The 18158-nt window shown below is 38.2% G+C and overlaps 1 protein-coding gene across 1 annotated transcript; it reads right to left on the bottom strand.

The window, feature by feature from the left end:
• Positions 1-244: 244 nt before the first annotated feature.
• On the bottom strand, positions 245-16064 carry il12rb2 (interleukin 12 receptor, beta 2a). Its single transcript, XM_036570670.1, has 16 exons — positions 15945-16064; positions 15595-15729; positions 15226-15465; positions 14784-14898; positions 14130-14299; positions 13577-13719; positions 10086-10227; positions 9297-9376; positions 8512-8713; positions 8061-8231; positions 6600-6698; positions 5043-5195; positions 4593-4736; positions 3627-3726; positions 3438-3525; positions 245-1759 (listed from the first exon to the last, which is right to left on the bottom strand). Exons 2-16 carry the CDS (start codon positions 15719-15721, stop codon positions 1298-1300), a joined length of 2436 nt encoding a protein of 811 aa, XP_036426563.1. The 5' UTR covers positions 15722-15729; positions 15945-16064; the 3' UTR covers positions 245-1297.
• Positions 16065-18158: the final 2094 nt, after the last annotated feature.

The following is an 18158-nucleotide window of genomic DNA, read 5'->3' as shown; positions in this document are numbered from 1 at the left end:
ATTCTGTTCAGCGTATACAATCATTGTTTTTGACTGTCTTGTGACTTAAGGTTAAGAGCTATTCAGTGGGTATAATATATGCATTTTGGGCAGTCCATAACCTTTCATTTCAGTTGTGGCACTTGCAAAGAAAGAATCCCACCGGCAGATTGCACAAAAAAGAAAAATGCCAGTATTGCTTGGCGATTCTGTTCAAATACAAAATCCTTGTATTTGTATTTTAAAGATGTTTGTCACAATATGTACAGCTGTATTTACAACAGAGTAATACTCAACTGAGGTAAATTATGGTCTCATTTTACAAGTCAGAAAAAACTTTAAAGCTCTGTGGTAACAGGTCTTTGCCGCATGGATTAGACTGAGCTGGTGCAATAAGGTCTTCTAACCAATATTCATAACCACATACAGTGAGAAGCAAAACTATTGGAGCAATGAGGCGAAATGGATTACTTTGGTTTTATATTCATTCAATTTGCATTCCAGATCAAAAAATGAGCGTTACACTAAAGCACAAAATGTATGGGCAATGTTTTCCATACAACATAAACCATACTGGGTATTACTGTCATGTTCCATTCTTCCGATTTCAGCTGAGCATAAGTACTGGGACAAATGAATGAACGGGTGATTCAGATTGCTCAGGTGTTTCATGTTCCCATAACTGCAAGCACATAAAAGAGATATGAATGTGTAAGGTTAGTTGTAGTCATTTGAGTTTGCATTAGGGGTCTTGTTTTGATGTAAAAGGTACAAAATAAGATGAAAACTAGAGAATTGACTATAATGGAAAAGCTTAGAACATGAGATTAAGCAAATTCCAGTGCAAGCCATTGCGAAACAACTGGGCATTCCAAAAACAACAGTATGGAATATTTTCAAAAAGAAAGAAACTACAGGCAGCGTAAGCAAGTTATGCCAATCAAATTATGCCAATCAGGCCCTCCGAGGAAGACATCAGTTTATGACGGGTACCTTGTGGAAAATGGGCAACATAAATGCTGGCATACCCATTCTTATCTTTTGACCTGGAATACAAATTTAAGGAATGTATAACAAAACTAACCTATTTTACATCATTTCCCAGTATTTTTGCTCCTCATGCTACATGATTTGCCTAATAATATAGTTTCTTACTGAACAGAACGGTTGGGTGAAGTGTCTTTTTGTTAGTGTTACAGAGTTGAGTGGCTTAGTCTGAAATGTGGCTGCCAGAAGTGGACCTCCTGACTGTAAAAGTCTGAGATAAAAGTGTAAACAACAGTATAGATTCATGCAGCACTCAGTTAACAGTTAAATTTCACTGCATGCAGAGGTTTAAATCACTGCAGTCTATTTTGACTATGTCCAGAGTCAGTTTTCCTCCAGTGGGCATCAGAGGGTCCAGGAAAGGGCTTGTTGGGCATGGAAAGAAGCCCATCACATCCATTTCCTCCTCTTCATCTTCTTCTTCTCCCCCACTCAATACTCCATGAGTAGAAATGTAGTCCACAGTAATGTCTGTGTTCCTGGAGGCCTGAGTAGTGTCTGAAGAGTTGGACAAGCTTTTGAGGTAAGAGCTGGTGGTGATGGGCTGGTAGGGTGATGAAGGGATGTGGTGCTCCCGGTCCTGAACTTTTGACCGCGAGTGACACGCTCCATCCATGGGGACGCTTTCTCCTTGGAGCAACTTCTCCCGGGGAAGTTCCTGCACCTCCACGGTATCTGGCTCCTCTTCACTCATACTGGAGTCACTGAGGTACAACTGTAGTTTCATCTCACCCTTTGAGGAGAACAGTAACATTAGTGCTTTTGAAGTACAAAAAAAGCCACAAAGGTAAGTTTTATAGGCTAGACTTGTTCACCTATCATGAGGGTAAAAAGACTGAAAAATACATCCATTCTATTTGTTTCATTTCTGGTGTTCTTTATGTTTTCTTTGTACTAAACCTGGGATTTGAAGTTAACTTAGGCTTTTCACATTTTTCTCTTTTCTCATTGAATTACTGTTGCACAAATAGCAATTTTTGTGGATATATGAGGATGGGCTGTTGGAACTGTTTTTTTCCCCCACTAGCTGGCTAATGCAGAAAGAGGCCAGACAGCTAACGCTACTGCCAGGAAGCTGATGTCTTTTCTGTTTTTGTAAGCCTCTACATCGGTTCATTTTTTTTATTTCCGTGGGAAAGTAGGGCATTCAAGCAATGAATGCTGTGTATTTAGTGATAAAATATTGATTACAGAAAGTAGAAGAAAGACATCAAATTATGAATTCTGTCAAACCGATCAAGCTGATGGATACATCGCTGTACTACGGAATATTACATATCATGACAAATAAAACATTAAACACTACTTTATGTCCAGAAAGCCTCTTTAATTATGTGTTTAAGCTTCCACTACTTGTTAACTACATTAGCCTCCTAGGGCCACAGCAAATCAGAAGAGACAAACTTTTACCCAGAACTCTTATAATTAACTGAAAATTTAACCCGTTAAACATAGATTATTTAGCATTTATTAGTATATAATAGTACAGGGAGATTCACTCAAAAGAGGCCCCGAATATTCTGTAATAACTCTCACTAGGATGAAGCAATCTGAACGCCCCTGCGTTGGAGCGATGAGGTAGGCGCCAGACAGCCATCGCAACCTTTAACCTCAGTTTGCAACTTCCGGGTGCATACCCCCATACCCCTTCACGTGTCTAGCAGAAAACAGAGATCACTTCCAGCATTGCATGTAATGCAATAGATTACACATACGTCAAAGTATGTAGTGTATTTTTTTGGTTCAAACTGCTTCATCCTAACAGGAGTTACAACAGAATATTTGGGGCCTTCAGAATATTGAAGCTCCCTTCATATCTATACACAACATGTCCAGACAACTCTTAAAAGTAGTATATTCAGCTCCTTTAAGGTGCACCCATTACTGACAGAGGCATCAATTGTGCACACCCAGCTTGTTTAATCTCCACAGAAAATCACTACCAATAAAATGAGATGCTTTGGAGGAATCCTAAGGTCATCATGCCCAATGACAAGTGTCAGCTAGAGTGGTATAAAGCCCCCCAGCATTAGTCTGTGGAGAAGTGAAACTGGTTCTCTATTTAGTGAACCACCAAATACCCTTGGAATAGGTTTTTAGCGATTGTGATCCAGAACTAATCATCCAACATCATTACCATCATGACCTCACTAAGGCTCTTGTGTCTAAATGCAATCAAACCCTCAGAGCAATGTTTCAACATCTAGTCTAAAACCTTCCCAAAAATAGTATAGAGGCTGTTACTACCGACAAACTCCCTTTTATCACCCTTGAATTTAAAAGAAACGTTGAACAAGCTGGTGTCTATGAACTTTGGGACAAACAGTGTAAGCAGGCATGGCATATTTGCATCTGCGGAGAAAAGCATATTCAGTCTGTGTGCACATGTGCAAATGAGCATGAGCCAGTACCTTCTCATTTGCACACTCTTTTGCCCATTTGCTATTTGCAGGATCTGGAACAATGCTTGGCATTAGGCAGTGACAACAGCGGGACAATCTGCAAGACAAATCAGATCATGCAGTGTTTTTCAAAATCATGTTCATCTATAATAAATGTGTAGTCTGGGAGATCGGGGTTCTTGTTTCTTGTGTCCTCACCTTGTGTGTACTGAGGAGAACTGACAGATGCACAGGAGAAAAAGACAGGTCAGGAAAATGGCACCACCAATTGACACTACCAGAGCCAGAGATTTCTCAGCTGAAAGAGGAAGACATGGGTGGCTCATTAAGATATGTAACAGAGAGGCAGAATATAGTCACTAGACAGAAAATATGATGCATATACCATGCTCAGTACAGGAGGACATGAGTTAATATTAATTCACAAATCCATTCTTACTACATCAGAATCCTAGAAGCTAATCGCAACAATGTGCACTAATAACTGTGGATAAAACTATTTCTAAAACATTCCTCATCAGTTATTAAAGGTACCATATCATAGAAACATTCATTTACTTCACACTTGCAATGCAATAGTTTGATGTAGTTTGTAAACATTGCTCAAGTTTAATAACATACCGTTTATTGCCCAGTCCATACAAGCCATACAGAGAAACTAAGCTGCAAAAACTGTCCAAATTTCAATTGTTTTTGTGATACATACATACATGCGCCTATTTAGCCACAGCACTTTAGCCACCCATTCACAGTGAAGGTATGAGCAGTGTTTTAGCCTGGACTGCTTTTTGAACAAGACACAAAACAGGACAGCCAATCAGCTCTGTTGTATTTACATTTACCTGTCTTAAAGCCACAGTAACAAAAACAGCTTCATTCTAAGGGACGAGGAGAGGTAATATGGAAATGGTCATGTAAAATGAATTAAAGCTTATTTTAGTACATAAATGCATGTAAGCATCATAAGTTGACCTCAAGGAAAATAATAAAATACAAGAAAAATGGAGTAAATGGGCCCCTGAAGCTTCTGCAGTGGTAGTACTGACCTTGCGACTGTTTGATAATATGAAGTGGTATTCACAAACCTCCCAAAGAATGACTCTAAATGAAAGAATTGCTAGCATGGCATTTTTAAATCTGACTAAAGAGCTGGCTTTGGGTTACCTGATGGAGCTCCTTGATGTGTTACAAAGTGGCACTCAAATCCTTTGGGTCCTTCTGCTGTAGTCTCGGCTGAGACCCAGAGCTTGTACTGCTGTCCCCGGGCCAGGCCAGTAATAGTATACTTTCTCTGGGGGTGACTAACACCTACAACAACAGCATGTCTCACAATCTCAGAAAACTCCAATAACAGGACGATTTGCCAATTTTTCCAAAATTCAGCAAGAAAAGAATGTAGCTGGGAGGGACTTAATTACAGGGCTCCAGAGTTTAACATGGTAAATAATTTCAGTACGGTAAAGTTTAGCCAAATATTAATATTCATACATACAGATTAGTCTCAATGCACTGAATATCTACCCAAAAAAAGTGACCCTTGTTTTTTTGCATTAATGTGACAAGCTTTGTGGGATTTCTCAGTTATGGTTTGTATAGAGTAGTTTAGTTTCTTACTGTAATTTTCAATTTTGCCTCCTGGCTCCTGCAGGTAGATTCTGTACTGTCTGATAAGACAGCCTCCTCTCTTTTCTGAAGGAACTTCCTGCCATGTGACTTCCACTCTGTCATATTTCACCATGGTGTCACAGTTAGGGCCCTGTTGTGGAGCTGTGGGTTCAAGGAAATAGTTGTTATGACACCTGTATATTTTTCTCCTTCAATTATTTTGAATTGAATCATTTTTATGAGCAGCTCTTTAACCTGATGGTAGAGGTGGGCGATATGAACTCGAATTTATATCAAAGTATTTTTTACTATTTAGACGATAATCACAGTATCAAAAAAGTAGAAAAAAAATATAATAGTAAGAGTAATAATAATAACAAAATACTGCAGAAATTATTATTATTACTAGTACTATTATTGTTGCCACTGTTGTTGTTATTATTATTATTATTATTATTATTATTACAGCAGTAATAGCACTAAAAAGTACTAAATACTACCAAACACACAGCTAATTCTTCAGTGTGGCAGTTTTAATGCTTCTGTACTGCAGCCTCTCTCTCATGTTTGAAGCAGTAAAAACACTCATCCTCAATTCCATTTTGCAGCTTGTATTTGGTGTCTAAAATAATATTTCACTATTTGCTATATCTAACAAAGATACCTCACTATTCCAGGCTTTTTAGGTTTATCACATTAACGTTACACCATGCCCAATGGAATGGTTTTACCAGCTGATTTGTTCTTCTTTGTCATTCTTAAGTTTCCTGGTCCACCAGGCTTGAAATGATTGCCCAATGAGAAGTCAAAATGCTGTCCAGGGTAAACAAATGTACAATGCTCTTTTAGGAATTATATCAAAGTGACAGATTTGACTGTTTATACATTTGGTAAAAGTATAATTGTAGAACTTTCTTGCTTCTCCGCTCAGCAGCACTGCTATGTGAATGACCAGCACATGCGAGCTGTAGCAGTCTGAAATTGACCCAAATGTATCTAGACTCGAACGTCTGAAACAGGGCATAGAACACAACATATTTATTGATATAGTACTATATTTAGAAAATGGCCCAAACATAGATGTTCTGCACCACTGTATAATTTTTACCTGTACTGCACTTTAGAACTAGCCAGATTTGCCGGCCGAACCACGTATCTGGCAACCCTGAATGAAAGGGAAAAATCTGTTTTGTCCAACAGAGCGAAACAAAAGAGTTCCTCGCAAAAAAATATGTGTGCACACTGCCCAGCGTGACTGGCAGTACTGAACATTATCATGAGGCTTCATGCACAGGGCACGTGCCCAACAATACACTCGCTTTGCGCGCACCCACATAAACCTATACCAAAAAACTCAGTGGTGCAGTTTTGTCTAAAATACCATTTTGTTGCATTTCTACAAGTTATTTTAGCTGTTCATGCTCATGTCTAGTTTGTCTCAGGGACATCACTGTTTTGGTTCACTGTGGTTGGGTTTATCAAGGTATCCAGAGTATGACAAAATTCATATAATGAGAGAACGTCATACCAGTATTCACTTTCATACCGATATACCACCACCCCTACCTGATGGCCATGTGGCAACATCGCTGAAAACAGCTTTATTTGTCCCAGATGGGCGAAGATAAATTACTGCACCGTCATAGCATTCAGCAGGCTGCAAACCTGTACAGAGAGAGGAGAGAGAGAGAGACAGACAGGAGATCAAAAGTTGTGGTCCAAAATTACTAATAATATTAACATACATAAGGCATGCATCCTAAACATATATCCTAAAAATGCAAACAGGAGCCCACCAAATTGGGGCTTAGGTGGTATCCATGGAGTCAAGAATGATTCAGTCAATACGATATCATAACTGACAGACTATCACACTTTACTAAAACCTGAGAGCACTACTATTCTTCCTCATACAAGAGATCCAATAACAGAAATTGACTGTCATTTACAGCTACATGTATGACGGAGAGGATTTTGGAGAAAGCAGCACCTAAGACTTTCTGACAAAAACAGTCAAAAACCTACATCACAGCATACAGTGTTATCTAGCACCATCTACCTTCACACATACTATTTCCATTACGCACTCTTACCATTTCAGACATACAAGTCCGACAATGTTTCGTCTCATTTTTTGTATAGAACTTTTTAACAGATTGTTAGGAAAGTAGGAAATGTTCACAGAGTTAAAAACAGTGTTTTGGTCTATTTCCTATGGTGGACAAATTACACAAATTTAGTAGAGAAACCCCTTCACCTAAGAAAAACATTGTAAAACATAAGCGGGTGGCAGTGTGTGCTAGTAAAGGGATGTGTGCAGGTTCAAATCCCAGCACTGACTGGGTGTACCTAGTTGCATCTTTGGGCAAGACACAATTTACAACTACCCTAAATGACAAACTGAAAGTCCTCTATTTATATCTCGACTTGGGTTAAAGTACAAAAGTACTTGCTGTTAAATGTACTTAAGTATCAAAATTAAAAGGCTGTGACATATTCCAATCCAACATTTCTCCTCTTATGTCTTCAGTTTGGGAAATGCTTGAAATTTTACTCCCCATGCAAACTCCTGAGGTATCAAGCATCTGATTTTACAATGGTATACACACTTTTATGGCATTTTGTTAAATTCTGAAAGCTTATTGGAGGTATGATTATACTGGTATTTAGAGGCAGGGTTACTGGTGCACGATGATTGGTTTGATTTATTTTGAAAGGGCATCACAGTCTTTCAGATATTATAGATAATGTTGTTTTCTCCCACTGTAAAAAGTAGGATGCTGTACTTTGAAATGGAGTGAAAGTAGAAGTATTCAAAATTTTAAATACTGTAATAAAGTACAGATACTTAAAAAAAAAGTACTCAAGTATAATAATGAAGTACTTTTACCTGTGAACTGAAACCTGAGGCCCCATCGGCCACATACAAATATTTTTCTGACTGTATAGGTTATATTACATCTATAAATCAGTGACAACAAATCCAGAAAGAGAACACAACTACACATTTACAGAAGTATAACTAACCAGTAATGTGAATAGTGTTTAGGTGGTGCTCCACTCTGATCCACTGAAGCTGCTGTTTTCGTCCAGCAGGATACCACTCCACCAGGTACTCTTTCACTGTGTCTTCCCTCAGCCAGGAGAGGGCGATACTGCGATTATCAACACGCTTGTGACTCAGGGATGAAAAATTATCTGCAGAGACACAAAACAAAACGAGCTGTTCAGAAATGTATTAAGCACTGCTAACAGCTAATAGCTAGATGTTAATAGCTAAGATTAAAAAAACAACTTTACAGCCTTTAAACAAAATGCATAAATGCCTCAGAGCCATAACTTGAACTGCAGGTTTTATGTGTGAAAATATGTATTTAACTGCAGTATGTTCATTTTACTCAAAAGGAAAAGCAACATAAAGAAGAGACAGAGAACTGCTGTTATGTCATTGTCATGTTATTATGTTATTATGGCCTACCTATTGGCTGCAGCTGAACGAGTCTGGCAGGAGACTGGCCCTTTGAGTTGACCGCAAAGATGTATACATTACATACAGAACAGGGCACTCTGTAACTTCTGTTTGGGGGTTTAATAAAAGCGCTGCTGATTTTCTTCCCCTGGTCCATCACACTCACATTATACCCCAGAATATTTCCTCTGGCATCTGATTTGCTCAGCTCCTAATCAAACAGTAACAGACCAGACATTCAAAATGAATTCATTTCCATTTGCACTGCTTTTAGCTTTAGGACATTTCCACACATCTTACACTTCAACATTTCAAGCAGGCCAAAATCTGATTCTGAGCTGTCCATTTTCAATGAAGCACGAGAAAATCATGGTGGCAGTAACTCTGGAAAGGACAGCAGTCAGCACTGTCATTTCCTCTAAGCCTTTACGTGATTTTTCATAAACTGAAACTTGAAAGACGTCTAGCTCTTGCTTTAACAGAGTGGTTAGAAGGATGCAGTTCACATCATGCAAGTCATTGCTCTGTAGTGGTTTGACCTTTATGTAGTTCCTAGGGAGGGGGGTTGTCTGGAGTAACAGCATGACTATACCATTCATTCCCATACATACAGAGAAGCAAACAGAGAAAAAGTATAAAATTTTTCAGGCCAAAATCCTGCCATCTTTGGCTGTGGAAGCATGATTTAAACACTTTATGTAATATCTTCCCCAAAGAGCTGTCTAAGTGTAAAATTACTGGACATACAAAACATGCTTTTGACACGTGGATAAATTCTGTGTAGCAATACTTGCCTTCCAAAATAGGTGGATATTCTTTTTGACTTTTTGTGTGGTTTCTTCAATATACCAAGCATCAACCATAGCTGAAGGAGCTAGAAAAAAACATTAAGAGCATTTACAAATTTATTCTTCTTAAGGTTGAAATCACTGACAGTACACCAAGTTATTACATGACATTGTGTTAATACATCTCTCAATATTATCTAAGATGGTAGTATGGTGGTATCATCAGAAATTATTTTTCAGTGGTCTATTATCATTGGAAAAAAAATTCTTTCTTTCTTTCAATTCAGTCAACCATCACTCTTTAGGACATTTTGTGGTTACAGAATATTCAGGGTAAATTTCACTGCTGGCAAAAAGTGGTGAAACCCAGGGAGTCAGGAATGATTCAGCTGAAGTCAATATGGTGCCACATCTGACTCTTTTAAGCTCAATGGGAATTTGGCAAAACCCTACGTTTGTAATAACATTTTCTGACACAAGAAAACCAATAACAGAAAAAAGCACCCTCTATAGCTACATGTCTTACAGACAGGCTTTTGGATGATAAGCAGCACTGGAGACTTTCTGACAAAAACTGACACAAATTTACGTCAGAACGTGCAGTAGAGTTATCTAACGCCATCTTACTTCTCACACACTATTTCCATACACATCTCAGCCTTTCAACACCTTGTACTTAGCATCACTGCTTAAAAAGAATAAAGCTATAAAACCAAAACTGATTAACTTTACAATGTTCCCTAGTTCTGCTACAGTGAACAGTGTACATGCGTCATTAAAGTGTCCATTTGTCACCTTCTTCATCAGTCAATTTCTCAGCCCTGCTCCACCCACTCCACACTCCTGTGGTCGGGCCAAGTTTCCATCTGACTTGAAACGTGTACAGGCTGTACGGATTCAGTGAAGTTATGGTCCAGCTTGTGCTTGAATTTGTGTGCTGAAAAGATACGACATACAATCACAAAATTATAATCTTTATATATATATATATATATATATACATATATATAATATATATATATATATATATATAATATACATATATATAATATATATATATATATTAGTCAACTTCAAATTGAACTTGGCAAAAAGGTGAGGGTTGCTGGGTGTCTTTTTGCAGTTGTTTCATTGTTTAAGAACTTGAACTAGCAGTGTATGTTTGCTGCCCCGTATGCATGCACTGTAAATTATTCTACTTGACTTCTGGCACAATATATATGCTCAGAGAAACAACCCTGAAACAGATGACTAATTTTACACCTTTGCAGTAGACCTTTGCTTTTGCAGCGCTCAGGGTGATTTTTTATTAAAAAAATACTAGTATACATATTCCTTGTATGCTAATTTATGTTTAATGCATGCACAAACCTCAATTTCAAAAAAGGTAGGACAGTACATGGAAAAAAACAGAAAAACAGAAAGCAGTGACCAGTAAATTCTGTTTGACTGGTATTAAATTGAAAGCAGTACAAAAGAATGAAATTTAATGTTTTATCTTATGAACAATTAACAGCACTTACAAATCATTTGAAGACTGAAGACACCAACTGATCCAGCAGATTTTTTGGCTATTATACAATTCTAGCTCACCTGTAAGGGGCCTAATTGTCAAATGTTGCTCTTCACAATGCGCACAACATTTTCAAAAGGTGACAGGACTGAACTGCAGGCAGATCTGTCTAGCACCTGCATTCTCTGATTATACAGCCACACTGTTGTAACATGTACAGAATGTGGCGTGGCACTATCATGGTGAAATAAGCATCGACATCCCTAAATAAAACAGTCTAGGAGGCACAACATGTAAAATGTGTATATATCTTTCAGCATTAATGGTGCCTCGACAGATATGCACATTACCCATGTCATGGGGACTAACCTCCCCATATCATGACAGAACCTGGCTTTTTAATTATACTGGTAACAATCTGGATGGTCCTTTTCTTCTTTGGCCCAGAGAGAACCTTTATGGTAATCTGATATTTGCATAAACAGTTTGAAAAGTTGACTCATCAGACCACAAGACACATTTCTACTGAGCATCAGTCCATTTCAGATGAGCGTGAAGCCAGAGGAGTTGACTGCATTTCTGGACATTGTTGACATATGACTTCCACTGTGCACATTTTGTGCAGAACTTGCACTTGTGACTGCAGCAATGAACAATGTTTACTGACAACGGTTTTGTCAAAGTATTCCTGAGCCAATGTGGTGATCTCCCTCATGGAACCATGCTGGTTTTTAATGCAGTGCTGTCTGAAGTATCGACAGTCATGGGCATTCAGTTGTGGTTTTCAGCCTCGCCTTTTACATGCAGAGATTTCTCCGGATTCTGCTCTCCAGATTCTGCTCTGGCTCATTGAGGCACATTGTTCTGAGACTGTTGGAAGATTTGCTAATGCATTTTTTTGGCAAAGTGCCGTGCCTCTACCCATCACTGCTCACAAAATACTAAGCCATTCCTGGATGCTCCTTTAATACCCAAGCATGACTGCAGCACCTGTATAATAAGGCTTAGTATGTAATAAGCCTGGGATTTTAGGGGCTTAAAAAGTTTCCCACCATTTAAGTTGCCCCTTCAAAACTTTTTTTCAGGAATTTCAGAATGAGCGTATATTTCCAAAAAACAATGAAGTTAATAAGGTAAAACATTAAATATCTTGTCTTTATAATAGTTTGCGTTTAAATGCATTTCAAAACAGATTTACAAATCACTGCTTTCTGTTTTATCAATTTTTTGGAACTTTGGTTTGTAATAACACCCCAAAATCAACAACAGACGTCAAACAGGTGTTACATTTATTAAGATAAAGAGTTATTAAAAGTTTATTAAGATTTAAGATATGCTTATCTTTTCTCCAATTACTAAAGAGCAAAACTAGCTTAGTGTATCTAAATATATAATGCAGCATGAGACTTTGCTACAGAACTGAATATAGGTAATTCTTAGCAAACCACAACCAAGCCATTCTGTTCTTGAGAAACATCAGTGGTTTTAAACTTCTTGTGAATCCTCTGAGATTTTTCATGTTGTCATACAACTAGTCTCCATTTGTGAAAAAGTTAAGCTAAAACCTATTATTTATAACAGGTCATCCACACTATGACTCTAAATGAACGATTTAGTGCTTATATATTTTGTCAAGGAGCATGTACAAAAAAAATGATCTCAAATGATAAAGGACACTTTGCACCAGAGTTAGCTAACGAACTTTCATGTTCATGGCAAGTTTTTGACTGTTTCTAATTTTTTAATTTGATTGTGGTGAAATGCATTTAAATTAAATCTGATATACTTTATTGTGGCCCTACATTAGGGAAATTTTACATTCATAATTTCATCATTTCGCATCCAACGTGCTTGACAATACAGTCAAAAAATTTGAATTGGTCTGGTCTCTACAGAACTTGTAGAGCTTCTATAAATAAGCTCTCCTTAATAATGTTGGTTGAAGATCATTTAGACAGATGCACACTGTTATTTTTGTTTATGATATTAAAGACTGTAGTTAAAGTCAGCTGTACAGATGTTTGTCCAATAGGTGAATCTTAGTCCCAGTTTATTTTGACACAGTTCAAAACAGTTCCTATGCTTGTGCACTGCTCTCGTCTGCCTTAATAAATACAACAAAGTGTCACATCATTTAGTGAATAATCAATTAAAAAAATCTCTATATACACAGAACAGTTTATTGTTTAGGATTAATGTACAAAACTAACCATACGATGGAGCAAGTGTCAACTGTAGTCGTGTTAAACTGATAACTTCTAGTGCACAAGAAAGGCATTGCACAACGCCCTTTACTTCTTGTCTCAATTGATTATTTAGCGGTGCAACTTGAGAAGACATTTGAGGAGATTATACATTTATATTACAAATGGAGTCATCAGAACAAATTTAAAAGTTGGCATATAAATAAAATGTGCACAGATTGTTAAAAAAAACTCCAAACTTTTTAACAGTGAAATAAATGGTAGTTATGCCACCTCATGGGGATAGCAAAATCCCCTAGACATTTTTCTGTCTAGATCTGAATCAGCCCTCAAAGAGCTTGTGCTCAACAGACTAACATAATCAGTTAGATTTTGTGGGCTGCCAGCATTACCGTGAGTCAACGGTCTACTGCTGCTATTTTGTGCTGGAATCTTATCATGTAATCATCTTATCAAGACATAAAGTGGTTTTTGGTATTTGAAGAGGGATACCAAACCTGTGTATATCAGTTAACCAATCAGATTTCACATATTACAATGAATCTGCAATGTCAGTTCCAAGTACCTACATTGAATGACACAGTGTTCCAGCTCCCCTCATCCGCTCTGTACTGGATCTCCACCAGCTGAATGCTTTGTGCGTTATCTGGGTAAACGTGGCACTGTCTTGAGGTGCACTCCACTTTCTTGATATTTGGGCTCAAAGGCTTCACTGTACACAGTTAGAACACCAGAAAGACATGGAGCGTAAGTCAGCCTGTAAACATACTAAATTATTATTAGAGCTGTCTAGATAGAGTAATAAACACAGTGTCTGGCAGACACTCATTTATGGTCATTTTTTGTCATACAGTCTTTTCATAATTTTTAATACTTCATTTTCCAATGAAATATTTATGAATATTTAAGAAGATATTAATGGTTAGTTATTGTTTAGTTAAGCCCATTATATTGTTTGCTCTTTTTAATTAAGCTTTAAACACTTAATTAATCACCAAAATATTCAATATATCACTTGATTAAAATAATCAGTAGTAACAGCCCAAACTGTGCGCAATTGCTTTGAGACAACATCACTTTTTCAAATAAAGTGAACAATATAGGCTTGTTTTTCTACTGCACCTATGTCGTTGAGCATGAAGCTGAGGACACCTGAGGTTGCAGAGCCCAGGCTGTTGCTGGCTTTGACCAACACTGAAAAGTTAGTCTTTGCGGCTGGAATGGGAAAAACGGCTGAAAGGGTCCCATCAGGGAGTGTAACGCTTGCATAGTCAACAGGGTCTCCACCCACCCTGCAAAAACAAAAACAATATGACTCACAATATGTAACATCATCTAACTGAGTGGTTGTGTGTTTGTGTGTAACTGGGACACATTAAGTTAGGCGGTATTGATACATTTCACAACATCACATTACAACATTTTCCAGTATATATCAGTAATAGATGATATTTAAGTTTGCAATAATAAACTTACTACTGATACAAATCTAAACACTGATATAGCTTGTTTAGGCTGAACTGCTTTGTTCTGGTTTCTTCTATTAAAATGACACCAAAGGGAATCTTACACAGTATTGTAAATGTGAAACAGACATAAACCAGATTTCCAAAAAGGAAACTTGATATTTATTTAGTTTTTATGTATTTAAACTGTTCTTAAAACAATCTGAAGCACCCAGCAAATGACACAGAATTCAGTTAACTAAGTTTTTGTATGATAAGTGAAGCCAAAGATCCTTCTTAAAAAGGTGATCTGATTTCTCTCTTTACTAACCACAGGCGTGACGTGGTCTGGATGTAGGTTTCCCGTCCCGCTTTCCATGTGCAGTTCACATTTCCAAGTTCTCCTTCTTGAACACAAGTGAGGTTCTGTGGAATCTCAGGCGGATCTGAAAAAGAAGTCAAAAAGCTTCTAATATGACTGTACTTGGGTGATTGTGTGTCATGTGTTAAAACAAACAGGGAACTTTGTACAACATGTACACATCACATCGGTTTTAACAGCCTCCACCCTTCTACTGCACTTGTGCATTGCCCTGTCTTTACTCCTGCGTTTCCCTAGTCAGTTCTCGGTTCATATAACACCCAGCATTTTCAGGCTATTTCTCTAAGCAGTTGTGAAAATTCAGCTCAGAAACTTCCTGAGGAGGAGCAAATGTACATGTACAGTTATGCAGAACTTATGTTAAAGAATGCTGTATTGAGTATATACATACACCCCGGAGTGATGTCAGTCCCACAGGGCTCTGGATTGTCACCACACTTGCAGGTGAAGGTGGTGGTCTGTGTAAGATTCACAATGCTCTGTCTCACGTGGGTTGAATTGCAGCTTGTGCACTGTAAGCGCACATTATCTTGGAAAATCAAAGTTTTGCACCCCTTCTTGAAGATACAGTAGATCTGGAAGCTGGAGCCCATGTGGACTTCCTTGCTCGAGTGTATAGAGCATATTTTCTCTGGGAGACAGGCAGACACAGGACAAACACAGTGAGACACACAGGCTATTCTCATGTGAGGCTGATACGAAACACTACTGAAAGCGAATTCAAATGACCTTAGGAGGTCTTAAATTTTATGCTACACACCATCCGCTCCTTTGCTGCCAGCAGGTGCTCCAGTAGCCAAGACCAGCAGGAAGATGAAGTTGGACCAAATACTGCATTTAAGAGGCATGGAACCCACCTGCTCCAGCTGTACGTCCACTTCTACCATACCGAGGGCTGAGGAGACAGCAATAGTCTTAATAACAGCTGACTATGGCCTAATTATAGAGGACAGAGCTGAGGCAGGCTGAGGCAGAGTGGACTTGCTAGTGAGTCATTTTGCGTACACCGTAACTCTGCTGACTCTACTGTTGTCGTTTTTATCGTCTTTATTAACCATTCCACAAAACTTTACATTCTAGCTCTTTTTGTGGCTGAGTGGAGTGACTCACCTGGGTCATCTGTCCATATTTCTGGGGACGCTCCAGTCGTTTTAGACCTAATTTAATTCGAAAAAGTCGAAAACTGTCGGTCTAAGTCTTCTTGCTCTCCCTCACACGTCGTTCATGTGCGCGCGCTCCTTCCCTGCTCAGACAGGAGCGCGCAGGGGGCGGAGCCAAGAGCCAACACACACACACACACACACACACACACACACACTGGAGAATAAAAAACAACGCCCATCTTTATCACCAGCACAGCCTCATCAGTTCGTGTAGTTCTACTCAGCGCCGCATAAGAGACACAAACTGGTCCAAGTACAGTATTCTTACTTGATTAAAAAGGCTGCGTCCCAATCTGCATACCACACGAACAAAACAGCATGTCAACACAGCAGAGCGGCATAAGTAGCACATTATTTAGCATGTCTAATATGCGTGGCATAGTCTAGTATGTGGTTTTGGAGGCGGCCCAGGTGACTTTTGGACATTTCAGTGTCTTCAGCATGAACAGACTAGGAGGAGGCTAAACTCATACTGAACTAGACACATAAGGAGTCAGCTTCAGTGAAATCACTGAGCTGAAATACAGTGAGGGGACACCAGTATTTAGACACTTGTTTTTGTTATATAATATTATACCGTCACAGTATACTTCATATTTACACACATAATACATTTTTACTTTGTACTTATAGAAATACACAAATTATGATACGAAGATACAGCAAAGATATGTTTAAAAAACGAAATTGGCAGGGAAAAAGTGTTCAGACACTACACTGAAATATACATGAACATTGCAAAATAAAACATAAATCTCTACATAGAATACATTTCTACACTAAGGTTGCAAAATAAAAACAAAATGAATGTTCTTATGCAAATTGCACCTGATATCATTATGAAAGATGCTGCCTATTGGTTGGGAAGATTTCATACAACAAATAGCAATCATGAAGGTGAAGGAGCTTCCTAAAGGGCTCAGGGACAACACTGGTCAACCACACTTGGATATGGTAGAAGCTACAGAGCCATAGCAAAGACCTTAAACAGCCCAACTCGTTTGAATATATGCAAGTGGAACGTTCGTGGAACCACAACTAATCATCCCAAGACAGGTCCACAATGCAAGATTTCTTTCAGACAAAAAAAGAAAGAGTTGCAGGATGACCTGAAAGCAGCAGGAACGACAGTTACATACAGAGCAATGAGCAATGAACTCCACAGCTGAGATCTCCGTTCCTACACCCCACGCAAAACTCCTGTGCTAAGCTCAGAGATGAGCATGAAAGTTTCACAGGAGCATTTAGACAAATCAGAACTCTTCAGAAACCATGTACTCTGGTCAGATAAAACAAAAATAGAACTAAATTATTGGCAATAATTCAGCTCCACGTTGGAGAAAGAAGAGTTGTGTGTATGATCTCAAGAACAACTCACAGTGAAGTATGGAGGTGGGAGCATCATAATGTCGAGCTGCTTTCCTTCAGACAGTACTGGGGCACTGTGTGTTATTGAAGGAAACTTGAAAGGATGAATGGAGCAATGTGCCGAGACATATTAGAGGAGAATTTAGTCTCATCAGACAAGAACAGGGAGAAGGTGGACTGTTCGACAAGACAGCAATTACTTCTTATCGTGAACATCTCAAAGCTGCAATCGCCAACAATGGCTTTGCAACAAAGTAGTAGTGTTATTAATCTGTGGTGTCTGAATATTTTCTCGTATCCTTTTCATTTTTTAAACATATCTTTGTTCATGGTTTTAAATATTTTTTTTTATTCATATTTTAAGTACCAAATCAAAAAACATTATGTGCATAAAATTGAAGTGGCTATATGTGCTGGAAGTATATTAAATAACAAAAAAGAAGATGTATGCATACTTGTTTCCCCATTACTGTAACAAAAGCTGCCAAAGCAGCATGAGTAGGGGGAAAGAGACATCAGGTCCTGAAACTCCTCAAGTACTGAGTTCCCCAGTGCAGAGGAAATCATTAGTTTATTCAGCATTTTTTTAGCACAGGAACCATCGTTTCTTAACTTTTGTTCTTCTCTTTTAGAGATCCTTGTGAAATAAAGGGCAAAAGCTCAATGAAGTGAAAGCAGCCTAGAACAGAATGAAACAGAATGAAATTAAAAAGGAAAGGAATCACAAAGGAATTACAAACTCACAAACTCAGCGTGAATGTGTGAAAGTAAAATTTGAGTTACTATAAATATA

This window comes from Colossoma macropomum, unplaced genomic scaffold (genome assembly GCF_904425465.1).
Source record: "Colossoma macropomum unplaced genomic scaffold, Colossoma_macropomum, whole genome shotgun sequence".
Classification (NCBI taxonomy): Eukaryota; Metazoa; Chordata; class Actinopteri; order Characiformes; family Serrasalmidae; genus Colossoma; species Colossoma macropomum.
This window is presented reverse-complemented; position numbering and strand designations above follow the sequence as displayed.

Bases quoted from the DNA above. Each gene is read 5' to 3' on its own strand.
- il12rb2 (XM_036570670.1), bottom strand. From the start codon at position 15,721: ATGGTAGAAGTGGACGTACAGCTGGAGCAGGTGGGTTCCATGCCTCTT. The intron at 10,228-13,576 runs GTAGGTACTTGG...GTATCTTTTCAG, and splicing joins GGAACACTGTGTCATTCAAT to CACACAAATTCAAGCACAAG. The intron at 8,232-8,511 runs GTAGGCCATAAT...GTGTCTCTGCAG, and splicing joins CGTTCAGCTGCAGCCAATAG to ATAATTTTTCATCCCTGAGT.